The sequence below is a fragment of the Parambassis ranga genome, chromosome 7, assembly GCF_900634625.1.
Source record: "Parambassis ranga chromosome 7, fParRan2.1, whole genome shotgun sequence".
In the NCBI taxonomy this organism is placed as follows: Eukaryota; Metazoa; Chordata; class Actinopteri; family Ambassidae; genus Parambassis; species Parambassis ranga.
The window spans coordinates 18,122,802-18,135,721 of record NC_041028.1 but is presented as its reverse complement, the minus strand read 5'-3'; the positions used below and the strand labels follow the sequence as shown (position 1 = coordinate 18,135,721).

The window sequence follows — 12,920 nt, the reverse complement described above, 5'->3', positions numbered from 1 at the left end:
AAAGATCTCATTTAAAATAAAAACTGTATGTATTTTCCCCTGTAGTTAACTCTAAGGGGAAGGATGCTAACCTCGGTAGCTTTTTAGCTGCATTCAGCAGTATCCTAGCGCTGATAAAGCTACTTTTAAAAAGTAAATTGGCGTGTTCAGGTTGTTGTGTTTGCATTCAGATTATCAAAAGAAGGATGTCCAAATGATCACTGCCCTCTTTATTCTTTACATAATATTTTGTTAAAACCATTGAGGTGACAGACATGAGTGTGCACTTAAGTGACACAGTGGGATTGAGGATTGAGTTACATTGAATGATCAAAGTATTTGAACTGAAATGAGGTGTTAATACTTTTAGTGTAATAATATTGCATATGTCAGAATGACTCCAAATGGCTCATTCAGGCCTTGTGTGAAGTTGTCGCTTCACTGCGATGTGTTCAAGCTCTTGTTATGTTTATTTCTATAACTTGACAATGTGTATTCTCCTCATTGTACTGTATCAGCCGGCCTGTGTGCGCGCCTTTTTATGTGCGCTTTGCATGTGTTTGATGCGGCATGCGGCGTGTGTTGTATGTGATGTTGTGCAGGGTAGTGCGACACGGCATGGTACCAGGCCAGGAATGTGCGAAGTGGGAAGGCTGTACAATAGAGCCGGGCTCCCTGAGGGTGGTCAATGGGACGGGTGTCACCCCCCTGCACCCTCCCTGCTGGGTGATGACCACCACACGACGCTACAGCTGTCAGGTCCTCTTAACCACCGCTGTAAACACACATACATTACGAGAATGCATGTATGCACACGTATGCACCGAGACATGAGGCGTGAGCGCACAGGCAGGCATGTGTGTCTGTTTAAGACACGACCTGTGGATACATGTGTGTACACCTACATCTCTGCGTAAACAAATAGGAGAAGTATCTGTGCAAAGATTCCAGCATATTTGCTGTCTTTCTTAACTCGTTGACCTCTCACACAGAGAGGATGGCATTACATTTAGAGTGTGTGTGTGTGTGTGTGTCCACATTTGTTTACCATGCTTAAATGCACTCTCAGTTCACATGACTGACGCTTACAGTACGGCTGACATTGAGATCAGTGCAGTGTCCCCCGCAAACCTTGGACTTAACTGGTGTGTTAGCTAGCAGAGGGGTCACAGAGGTTACTGAGGGTAAACAAGGAAATGCAGAGATCACACACACACAGAGGATCCTTTAGCCGCACATGTTATCAGTGTTGTTGGTCAGTATCTGTTTTGGCACACTTAAGCATTTGTGTCCGTTTTTGTTGTCAGGAATTCAGGTTGACAGGTAGTGCTGGTTCTTGGAAACTCTCGGCTTGTGGGGTAAACACTCCTTACTCCCCACCACTCGTCACAGCTCCGTCTGTATCCTGGGGCATGCTTGTGTATGTGTGTGTGTTTCTGTGTTTTCCCAAGGATTACAGGAGCCTTATCCAGTTTCATAAACAAGTACATACATGTACATGCATACACACCCACAAAGCTGTCTTTGTGCGCTGCGTTGTCATCTGCAGACACACATGATGAGGGATGAGGCTGTGTAATTGCATTTAGTCTTGACATATGGCTGCACAAACAAAGGTATTGTGCTGTGCCTATGATTGAGTATCATCACTAACAAAACTGTTTTTTTGCTAATCCTCTGTGGTTCCTCGTCACATGTGTCAGGCTTGTCGTTCAGCTCCCCCTAGTGAGCAAGTACAAAAAACAGATATTGAATTTGAGGCTGTTGATGTATTTTGGTGTAACTCTATCTTCTCTCCCCTTTACAGTAAAGATGCAGAGCAGTATTACCCACTCACCACCAACCATAGCAGTTGGGACTGGGTGAGGAGGAGAGACCACGAGAGTAAAGAAACGTGTGAGAGAAGAAAAGTAAACAGGTAAATGCAGGCTTTGTAACAAAGTGTCAGAAGTTTCCACAAACTCGTAAACAGTCTATCAGTGCCTGTCTTTTCTGTCTCACCATAGATTTTGGATCATCTTGACATTTACTCTGGACTGTTGGCCCTTCCTGTGAGCTGAGTCACCTTTCTTTTTAAGTTTTATTTTTTTTTTGTGACAAACCCACCATCATTCGCAACTTCCCACGTTGAGCCTGCAAGGCAGGGGAACCACAAGTGAATTTTTCATGGCAGCGGCACTCTAGGGCTGCCATGGCAGCTGCTGCCGCCGATGCCTCACACCGTATTACCGCACTGACGCCGGAGGAAGAGGGACGAAGGACTGCCGCCAAGCTGTTCGGGAGCGCCACCCAGCTGCCGCGGACGGAGAGAGAGAGAGAGCGAGAGAGGGGGAAAGAGAGAGAGAGGGAAGAGGCAGGAGAAGAGGTAGGGAGAGCGAGCGGGAACGAGTGTTTGGTGTGCGGGGCTCTGTTCGCCTCACAGGAGAAGCTCCGGCTCCACGCCTTGAGTCACACGGGAGAGAAACCCTTCCACTGCTCACAGCCACACTGTCCCAAGTCCTTCAGCTCCAAATACAAGCTCTTCAGGTACTCAGCACTACAGTTCAAGGTCAAAGGTCAAAGATTACACACAGTTTTTCACAGGTTTTCATTATTTAGATCATGTTAGAATTAACATGTTAATGTGGCCAGTCAATGCAGGTTTTAATGATTAAATCTTAAACTCATCATCATACCAGAAGATTTTCAGTCCAATGAATCAGGGGAAGTGGTTCCAACCCCATTTTGGTCTTGACTGTAAACCACTGTGACTCATTTTTAGTGTATTTCAGCAGAAATGCATGTCTCACTTATATATAACAAACATGACAAAAAGAAAAGGAATGTGTAACACTACCACTCACATCCTGTTGGTCTTTGCAGGCATATGGCCACACACTCTCCGCAGAAGACCCATCAGTGCTCGTTCTGTGAGAAGATGTTCCACCGCAAAGATCACCTGAAGAACCACCTGCAGACACATGACCCCAACAAGGAGGCCTTTAAGTGTGAGGAGTGTGGGAAGCACTACAACACCAAGCTGGGATACAAGCGCCATGTGGCGATGCACTCCGCCACCGCAGGGGATTTAACCTGTAAAGTGTGCATGCAGAGCTATGAGAGCACGCCCGTTCTCCTGGAGCACCTGAAGAGCCACTCAGGCAAGTCCTCAGGTGGTGCCAAGGAGAAAAAACACCCATGCGACCACTGTGACCGACGTTTCTACACACGAAAGGATGTGAGGCGGCACATGGTGGTCCACACAGGTCGAAAAGACTTCCTGTGCCAGTACTGCGCCCAACGATTTGGCAGGAAAGACCATCTGACGCGCCATGTGAAGAAGAGCCACTCACAAGAGCTGCTGAAGATCAAGACAGAGCCTCCGGATATGTTAGGTCTTTTAACTACAGGGTCTCCACCATGCTCTGTGAAGGAGGAGCTCAGCCCCATGATGTGCGGCATGGGGCCCAACAAAGACCCCATGATGGGCAAACCGTTCCCAAGTGGGGCTCCCTTTCCAATGGGCATGTATAACCCCCACCATCTCCAGGCCATGTCTAATTCTGGGGTGGGTCACCCGCACCCGTCCCTGATGCCCAGTCCCTTGTCTGCAGCTATGGGTATGGGCTGTCACATGGAATCCCCCACATCTCTTCACCCACACTCCCATCACCACCACCATCATCACCACCATCACCATCACCACCATTCCCCTCCACTACCCCCACACCACCAGCCACCGGCTCCCCAGCAGCAGCACCAGCCCCAGCCAGCCCCCAAATACCAGCTGGGATCTACCTCATACCTGCTGGACAAGCCCTTGAAAGTGGAGATGGAGAGCTTCCTCATGGATCTGCAGAGTGGCTTGCCAGGCCCGGTGCCCTCTGCAGAGCCCCACGCTGCTGCCTCTCCCCCCAAGGACGGACTGGAGCCCACCTCCGGCCTGGCGGACGAGCTTTGCGGGGATCCCCTCCTGTCCAAGAGCCCTGCGGTGATCGCTGAGTCTCTGTGTGCTGCTAACATGGACTTCTCCCACCTGCTGGGCTTCTTGCCCCTGAACCTGCCTCCTTACAGTGCCCCCATGAGCACAGGAGGACTGGTCATGGGCTACACCTCATCCGCGACCTCCTCCTCTTCTTCCTCCTCCTCTTCTTCATCTCTGCATGCTGCTGAGCCACACGCCGCAGCAGCCGCCGTCGCCACGGCACCTCTTACCTCTTTGCAACCGCAACCTCAGGAGCAGCAGAGCTCCAGTGGGGGTCTGGGCCTCGGACCCCTGCACCCCCTCCCACCAGTGTTCAGCTCCAGCCTTAGTACCACCACGTTGCCTCGCTTTCACCAGGCCTTCCAGTGAGAGAGCCAGGCCAAGATGGCCGCCACACTAGCACCAGCTCAGGATGGACATTTCGGGCTGTGGCACAAAAATAAAGTTGGAGAATTAGAATAACAAATAAATAAATAAATGAACACTTAGAAGCCTTAAATAAAAAGTCGCACAAAAAGCTTTTGATTGAGCCTTAAAAGGAAGTTAATCCCCTTTGAGCAAAAAAAGGAAAAAAAGGTGAGAAGTTGAAGCAGCTTTTATTTAGGCTTTTTTTCTCCTTTATCCAATAGTTATAACAATGTATTAACCCACGTTTTATTTTTAAAATTTCCATTTACTTCCCCCTTTTTATCCCCCTTCCATCCCCTTATTTAGTAGTTCTATAGAGGGCAGGATCAGTAGGCCAAAAGGCGTGGTACTGCATAAAGTAATAATGTACAAAAAAAAAAGAAAAAAAAGGATCATTTTTTTTAGTGAAGATTATCTGTCTTGTTGTGACCCAGAAACAAATATAGTTTGAAGTGGATATATATATTTTTTCTCTCTCTCCCAAATATAAGAACATGGTCTCATCTCGAGTCCTGAGAGATCAGTGAAGGAACACAGAGACACAACCCCATGTTCTCCTTTAGACCCAGTTCACACTGGGGAAATCAATCCGGCTAGAGCAGGATTCGGGCCGTATCTGTATATATCCGGATAGTTTTTTTCTGAGTCTGAAAAACGTGAATCTGGATATAGCCAGATTGATTTCAATCCACCTCTCAGAGGTGGATCTAGCCAGATTGGCTTACATCTGGCTCAGGTCTGAACGCAAATGCGGAATCCTGCTTGCGACGCCATACTTCCGGTTCCCAGGGGCAGTGTCCGGGTCGCGTACAAAAGCCGTATGTAAACAACCGCCGAACTACGACAGCTTTGCCCCGAGTTTATTTTCGACAGGGCTACAAAGAAATAAACTGCGAGGCGCCACCTAGTGGTTTGGAGGACAACAAACAAGCCCGGTTAAGCCGGATTGAGAGCGGACACGTGTGTGTGATAGCCAGATTTGAAAATAGGTCTGAACGTATCCAATTTAAAGGCTATGCGGATTCAATCCTACTCTAGCTGGATTGACTTTTTCCAGTGTGAATGGGGCCTTAGAGGGCTAAGCCAGATCCACAAAAAACCCAACCTCCTCCTGCCTCTTTAAAAAAAAGTGCTCTTCAAACAAACCCTGTAGCTGATGTGCTCCTAGAGTCAGGTCAGTTTGAAAAAAAGAAAAGAAAACTCTTATCATGTGGCTGATAAGAGACTTGGCATGTGAACACACATTTCTGAAGAAAAGCTAAAAAGAAATGTGAAAGTGTGTGCTTCACTTTTTTTTAACTCATAAGTAGCACTTTTTTATTTGTATTTTTTTTTAGCAGAAGGCACTTCCCCATTCGTCTCCTCCTTCCTTGTGACTTCTAGAGATGCCCTGAGACGGAGACTCTCCTTCCTTCACCATCTTCCCATAATTCTAAAATCCCATAATTATAATAATAACAATAATAATAATGATGGAAAAAAAAGACGCGCAGCTGTCCCTGTAGCTGCCCGACATATCTCTAAAACATACACATATATTTAGACGCTCTTTTAAAAAGATGCATCATGGTGGTAATGATGAACCCAGACATATGTGAAATAAAAAAAAGACTTACAGTGACAGATGAGGAAAAAAAAATGTGTTAAAGAATGTTATTGCAGTGTACGAAATATCTCAACAAAATATTATAATTGCTTTTATCTCAGTAAGGTGTATTTTAGGTAGACATATTAAAACTAAGTAATTATGTTTTTTATTTTTTTGATGTCTGGCAGGTTTACATTTGTGTGTATCTTGCATTTATGATCGAACAAATGGATGAAGTATTAGCTTTTTTTCCCCTTAAACCTTTTTTTCTGTCACATCTGATCTTTACCTTTACATGTACTTGATTTTTAGTATAGTGACATCAGAACTGTGGATGAGAGGTATTTATAGAAGGCTGTTAGTAACCAGTTAGGATATAAAATAGGTAGTCATAGGGATGCTGACATGGATGGCCTAGAAATCTGACTGTAGGTCTTTTATCCAGTGGAATATATATATATATATACATATACATATACATATACATATATATTCTAACTAACCCTTCACCTCCAGCCTATAAAAAAAAAACCTGAGCCCAAAGTTAACCTAAGCCTCAAAGTCAAGATAGGTGCTCCAGTGACATTAAAGGATCATTCTGCTTTATTTAAACCTGGTGTTAGCAAAATGGCTGCTAACGGTGGCTAATTGACTGACGCTGGTGATGCTACACCAGGTTGAAATAAACCACCGTCATCCTTTAAATGTTCTGTCGGTGGCACGACCAACCACCGACAGATCCACGCTTCATCTTCACTATTTTGGTTTCGTGCCTAACTCTTGTCTGGTCTTAGCAGCTCGCTTAGAGGTTGCCGTAGCCACAGATTAACCCCCTACCCACCCACCCACCTGCCAACACAAACAAACAAACAAACACCGTAAAGTTACAAAACAAAACAAAGAAAAAAAAACAGCACATATAAAGTAAAAAAACATATTGCTGCTTTTAGCTACGGTTGCTGATGGACGACAACTGTAGACCACTAGAACATTTCTCGTTTTTTATTTTTATTTTTTTGTTCTTTTCAAGATGGACAGCAAGCTGAAAACATGCACAAGTCGAACCGACAAAGTGTTGATCAGCCCCTGGCCCCGCCCCCTCCTCCTCCTCTTTAGTCCTCACTCCTCCTCCACCTCTTCTTCTCTTTCAGCTGCTTGGTTAGATTCAAAGGAAAAGGGTCTGAAAATACCCGGACGAACGCAGTCACCAACCCCCCCACCCTCCCTCTCCCAGGTGCTTTGACATTCAAAGCGACAGGGGGGGGGGGGGACGCGAGAGCATGACTGCACCACTCGGGGTATTTTTTACTTATAGTCATATATTTGTTTTGTTTGTTTGTCATTATATATTATTTTACTGTTTGTATAAAAACAGGACCTCGAAAGAAAGAAAGAAAAAAAAAACAACACAACACATCACCTCATTTTTTTTTTATTTGTTTTGTTTTTCTTACCAAAACCTCGGGAGAAGAAACTACATTTTTGCACAATTGCTTGTTACAAAATGCTACAAGTGTTATACTTTTAAATACCATACTGTAGGATATGAAACCCTGACAATGAGCAGCTGATGGACCCCTGTGAATTAAACAGGGCACCCCTTAACCCCTTCAACCCCGCCAACCTACATAGTGGAAGGCAGGGTACAGAATCAGCGAGCACTGTAGTATTTAAAAAAAAAAAAAAAAAAAAAAAGCTTCCTCACACAGTTTGACTGTTGAACTCCTCATTTTATCATTCAAGTTAAATTGAAGCTTATTTTTACTTTTATTATACCCCCCCCCCTAAAAAGTCATTATTTTGATGATGACTCATGTAAACACGATCAAATGTTTTGATTGATCCAAAAAAAAAAAAAAAAAAAAATTCGCTGTCGGCACCTTTTTTTGGAGAATATATTGAAAAAGAAAAAACAAAATTCTCATTTAAACAAAGAAATAAATAAAAAGGTCGTTTTTAAGAAAAACCCCTCTTGGCTTTAGCCAAATTTGTAGCAATCAAATTGAGCATTTATATTTTTTTATAACAAACATTTAGTCCTTAAATAAAAAGAAAAAAGAAGAAGCTTTTGGCATGCATTGAGTTTGTCCTCCCTGGGTTTCTGTGAGCTAATCTGAATTCTAGCACTTTCAACCTTTTAAAAAAAAAAGAGTATTTTTTTCTTTTAAAATTTCAGCTTATATGTTCATATGTTTTAATTTTGTATTGATCCTGTATATGTACGTGCCATTAGTTTGATGTGTAGACTTTATCGACCTTTTGTGTATTTTCTCTTCTCCAAAAGAGTAACAGTATTTTTGATATACTTTTCACTAATATACCTTTTACATAAGAGCCCCCTGCGCCTTCTCTCTCTCTCTCTCTCGCTCTCTCTCTCTCGCTCTCTTTTTATTTTTTTTTAATATTTGGGTAACCAGCTTTGCTCTCTCTCTCTCTCTCTCTCTCTTTCTCATTAATTTATCTAATCAAACTACTACAGCCACGCTCTTTAAGAGAGCAGCAACAACGCATCTGTTTCTTTGTGACAAACAACACTGTTGTCAAGGCACAGCCTGGCCGCAGCCTGCCGCTTAAAAAAACCTCGCGACAGAGACCGAGAGATCTGCAGGCCATTTTTATAGCAAGTAACTCAACAACAACTCTAAATCTATTGTATAGAAAGCCAAATTTTTCCCCAAAAAATGGAGTACAAAAGTAAATAAATGTGTAAATTAATGCTTTATTCACCTGGATTTAATAGGAATGTGCTCCCTCGTAGTTTAAACAAAATGAACATGGGGGAAAAACAAGTTAATATATATTTGTTGACTTGCCTAATAGAGAAAAATTAGAACCTTTCAGAACTTGTCTGAAAAAACATTTTGTAACTTTCCCTCTGCATCTCAGCAATGGGTACAGATTAGATTATTTTAGATTATGTTATCTGTACCCATCTCTGAGCCTAGAATATAAATTCAGCATATTTTAATGGGTACAGATTATATAATCTAAAATAATCTAATCTGTACCCACCTCTAGGGTGCCATTAAAATATGCTGAATTTGATATAGGTAGTGATGGATCTAATCTGTACCCATCTCTGAGCCTAGAGTATATCAAATTCAGCATATGTTAATGCCATCAATTTGATAAAGTGTAAACAAACATAGCCTAAAACTTGCTTTGTGTGGCTACTAAGACTTTGTTCCTGATCTCTAATGAGACAATAATACCTAACTATAATATAATATTCTGTGTTTTTAGCATTGTTTTTAGGAGGGACACTCCTACTCTTAGCATGAATTCACATTTTTTTGGCATAAATGGTCTTCCATAGACTGGCCTCGCTCATACATCTTTAACATTGCTGTTGTTGTTGCTGTGCTCCTTGGCCTGGCTGTAGCTCCATTACCTCGATCTGCACCTACTAGGGATGCACTTATCCTCACCTTTTCCTCTTTTACTAGTAGGTGCAGCACAAACACACACATTTATTTTAAGGGAATTTGTTCATCAGTTTAAACCTGAGAAAAGCTGATCTGAGTTCAATAACGCTCTCTCTCTCTCTCTCTCTCTCTCTCTCTCTCTCTCTCTCTCTATCGCTCACCCTTTCTTTTGTTTTGCTTCTAGTAAGGATCTGGGTACTGTCTGCTGCAGGCAAACATCCACGTGTAGTTTTATATATTTCTAGCTTATTTGTAATTTGTCTTGCATTCCAACCTCTTTATGTATCTTTTAGTGACATAGCCCATTTTATTTTATTTTTTTTTATCACAGCCACCTCTGGAATAAACAAGGTGAAAAAAGGAGAATGAAAATAAACTACTTGCATTCATATACACACTATGTTAAAGCTTGGAGTTTATCGACTACAGGGAGAGTTCTATACATGATCTGCTTCGGTGAAAGACAGCCGATGAGAAGTCTTTGCTTTTTTTGTTACATATCTCACATGCAATCAGTTGCTGCAATGTTAAAGTGACAGATTTGTATATTGGTTGATCCAAAGAGATGATGAACACAACAACAGAACTATTGACTTATTGTACAGTACAGTGTATCTTTGAGTTGTCATGTGTTATGTTGAAATGATTAAAAGACAAACCAGCGGTTTCATACCCTGCTTTGCATTCTGTCTGTTTGTTATTTAAATCATGTTTTGTCATTATATTATAGGACCGACATTTTTTTAACAAATGTAAATGTAAGGGGTGGTGCACTGTCGCCTCACAGCAGGAAGGTTCCTGGTTCGATTCTGGCTGGGACTTTTCTGTGTGGAGTTTGCACATTCTCTCTGTGCCTGCGTAGGTTTTCTCCGGGTACTCCAGCCTCCTCCCACATTCTAAAAGTCTATATGTTTCCCCCGGTCCAGGTTGTACCCCGCCTCTCACCCATAGATAGCTGGGATATACTCCAGCCCCCCGTGACCCTGCACTGCAGGACCAAATGGATGGATGTAAACATAACACCCTTTTGGACCAGTGTGCGTCAATCCTCTGTGGGCGCAATTCTCTAAAACCTAAAAATACTTCTTTAATACTACTACGAGTGTGTTTTTAGAACACTGAACATTTTTTTTCAGGCGTAAACTGGTGGAGTGTCTGGGCAGTGATATCTGAGCTGGTGAGTCACTTCCTTCTGCACGTCCATCTATCACATTGAGTGTAGGAAGTGATTTCCACAGACCACATGTCCTTCACCACATGAGGCAGAGTGAACGGATGAGTAGCGCATGTCAGCCACAGGAAGTTGGAGGGAAAGTAATCCTGTAATATTTGCATCTATTTAGTACCAAAAACTAATTTGAGTCCCAGAATGTTTTAGGCCGGTCTGAGTGGTGGTGTGTCTGACCCTCAACACTGGACCAGGGGTCTGGATTATGTCTCACAGAGCTGTACCAGTATACGCCTGCATGCATATCTGAGTGTCAAGACTGCTCTAATTATAGTGCTATGGAGCTAAACCTATACTTAAATCAACTGAGCTGACTCTCACATATACACTTATGGGATGCCAACTGTGCCATAATTCTGGAATAGAAACTCTTTTGGTTGGAGGAACCTGGAGAACTCATAAAAAAAAAAAAAGATTTGAGAGGAGCGAAACACCACAACACAGATCGCAACCCAGACACTGATCATTTCAGAAACACACAAGCCAGGAATCTTGACACCTTCACACACATAGACACACAAAGAGAAGTTTGGTGATTTAGCATGGCGCAGCAACAAAGCCCCTGCCAGGTAATATGATGCTAAATGTATACACCCTAATGCGCCCAATGATGATGGTAATATGCAGGATTTTAGCCATAGCTAGCATGTTAAATGTGCTAATTAGTGGAAATTCTGACTTTAATCTCAGAATTACTCAAGACAAAAAAATAATTTTTAAATCAGAATATTGTTAATCTCTATTTTGGGAAGAATTTAAGATTTTAATCATTTTTTATTCTACTGTATAGCCTCAATATTCTTCCATTAGATGAAGACCATTTACAGTTAGAATCATAAATATTGACTGCTATTTTTCATATTCAACTTGTCATCACTTTATTTTCATTGTACATTTTGTTATTGGACATTCTGTAAAAGAATCAAAGAGGGAACGTAACAGAAACCTGTTCCTTTGAAAGTCATCATCAACATCATGCTTTTGGCTAAAACGATGACAGAGAGCGCCACAAACAGCAAAACTCAACAAATACAAAGCTGCTTTTCTCTTTATTTACATCATAAAATCCTTCATACATACCCTCGCATGACGTGCGCCTTTTTTTTTGGTCTCCCCGAGCATTAGAGAGAAACTCATTCTTATAATTTGGGCTGATTTCATTTCATTCGAGGCAACCTCTGGGGACAATTCCAGGCCATCAGCTGTAATAATAAGTAGGCAGGGGTAAATTAAATGTTATTTGGGTTTGTCTCATTCTCTTTGCACAGCTCGTTTGTAATAAGATGAAGAATGAATGAATGTTGGACACAGGAGGATGTCTTTCATTCATCCCTCCGATCTGGTCCTGGAGAATCAGGGCTGATCTCAGCACCTGTCCGGACTCTCTGCAGCCTCACACCTGCACCTCACCTGTATTTCTGTGCAAATACGCCCCCACTTAAAATGGAAGCCCTCTAAAATCAAACTGTGATGAATAAATGTTTTGTTTGGGAGCATGTATTGTCCTCTAAATACAGTGACTGAGAACTGACCCGAAGCTTAGTTTGACATTTTACAGTGACATCTAGCTGAGAGTTAGATAAGAAGATACCAGTCAGGCTTCTGCTAACAGCTGATTGGCTTAGCTTAGTTATTAAAATATATATATATTTAACAGGAGCTACCAGCAACTGCTAAGCTCAACACACAAAGTCTCTGATATCCACATGTTAAAAAGGAAACCATTGCCAGCTGCTGGTTAGCTTAGCATAAAGAATGATGTCTGTGTGTTAAACAGGAAACTGTGGCTAGCTGCTGGTTACCTCTGTACATTAAATAACACATGGCTGCCATCAGGTAATTTTAGGTCCACATAGCAACTCTATTGACTACACATTGATAGCTATCAGTTAGCTCAGATTTAGCACAAAGACATCAAATCTAAAGAAGCAAGTGCCAGCAGCAGTCTAATTTAATTCTGTGTTAATGAAACCTTCCATGAGTGTACAGTATATAGGAATTGAGTGATAGCAGCTGGTTAGCTTATCAGAACTCATCTTATCATCTAGCTCCTGCCAAGTGAAAAAAGTGCATTTCACAAAATGTCAAACTGATCTGAAGGTCCAGTATGCAGGATCAGTACAAAATGAAGTAAAAGACAGCATCATTTCAATGTGTTTGTTGTATTCTCTCTTGTGTGTGTTTTTACCTGTGATATCTATTTATAGAGTGGGTCCTAGCTTGAAGTGTTGGAAATGTCTACAGTAGCCCAGAAAGGACAAACCAAACACTGGCTCTAGAAAAAGCCTTCAAATGTTAAAATTGATGTGATGTGCCAGCACACTCTTA

At 42.2% G+C, this 12,920-nt stretch overlaps 1 protein-coding gene across 2 annotated transcripts in view; it reads left to right on the top strand.

Annotated features, from left to right (window-relative positions):
• plagl2 (pleiomorphic adenoma gene-like 2) overlaps positions 1-5,266 on the top strand; it is a 32,268-nt gene extending 27,002 nt beyond the window's left edge. For both annotated transcript variants that reach the window (XM_028409836.1, XM_028409837.1), the window contains 3 exons: positions 1,787-1,897; positions 1,986-2,505; positions 2,842-5,266. In XM_028409836.1, the coding sequence (XP_028265637.1) occupies positions 2,171-2,505; positions 2,842-4,312 (1,806 nt within the window). In that variant the 5' untranslated portion in view covers positions 1,787-1,897; positions 1,986-2,170 and the 3' untranslated portion in view covers positions 4,313-5,266. The remainder of the gene's footprint in view (positions 1-1,786; positions 1,898-1,985; positions 2,506-2,841) is intronic.
• The last annotated feature ends 7,654 nt before the right edge of the window (positions 5,267-12,920 follow it).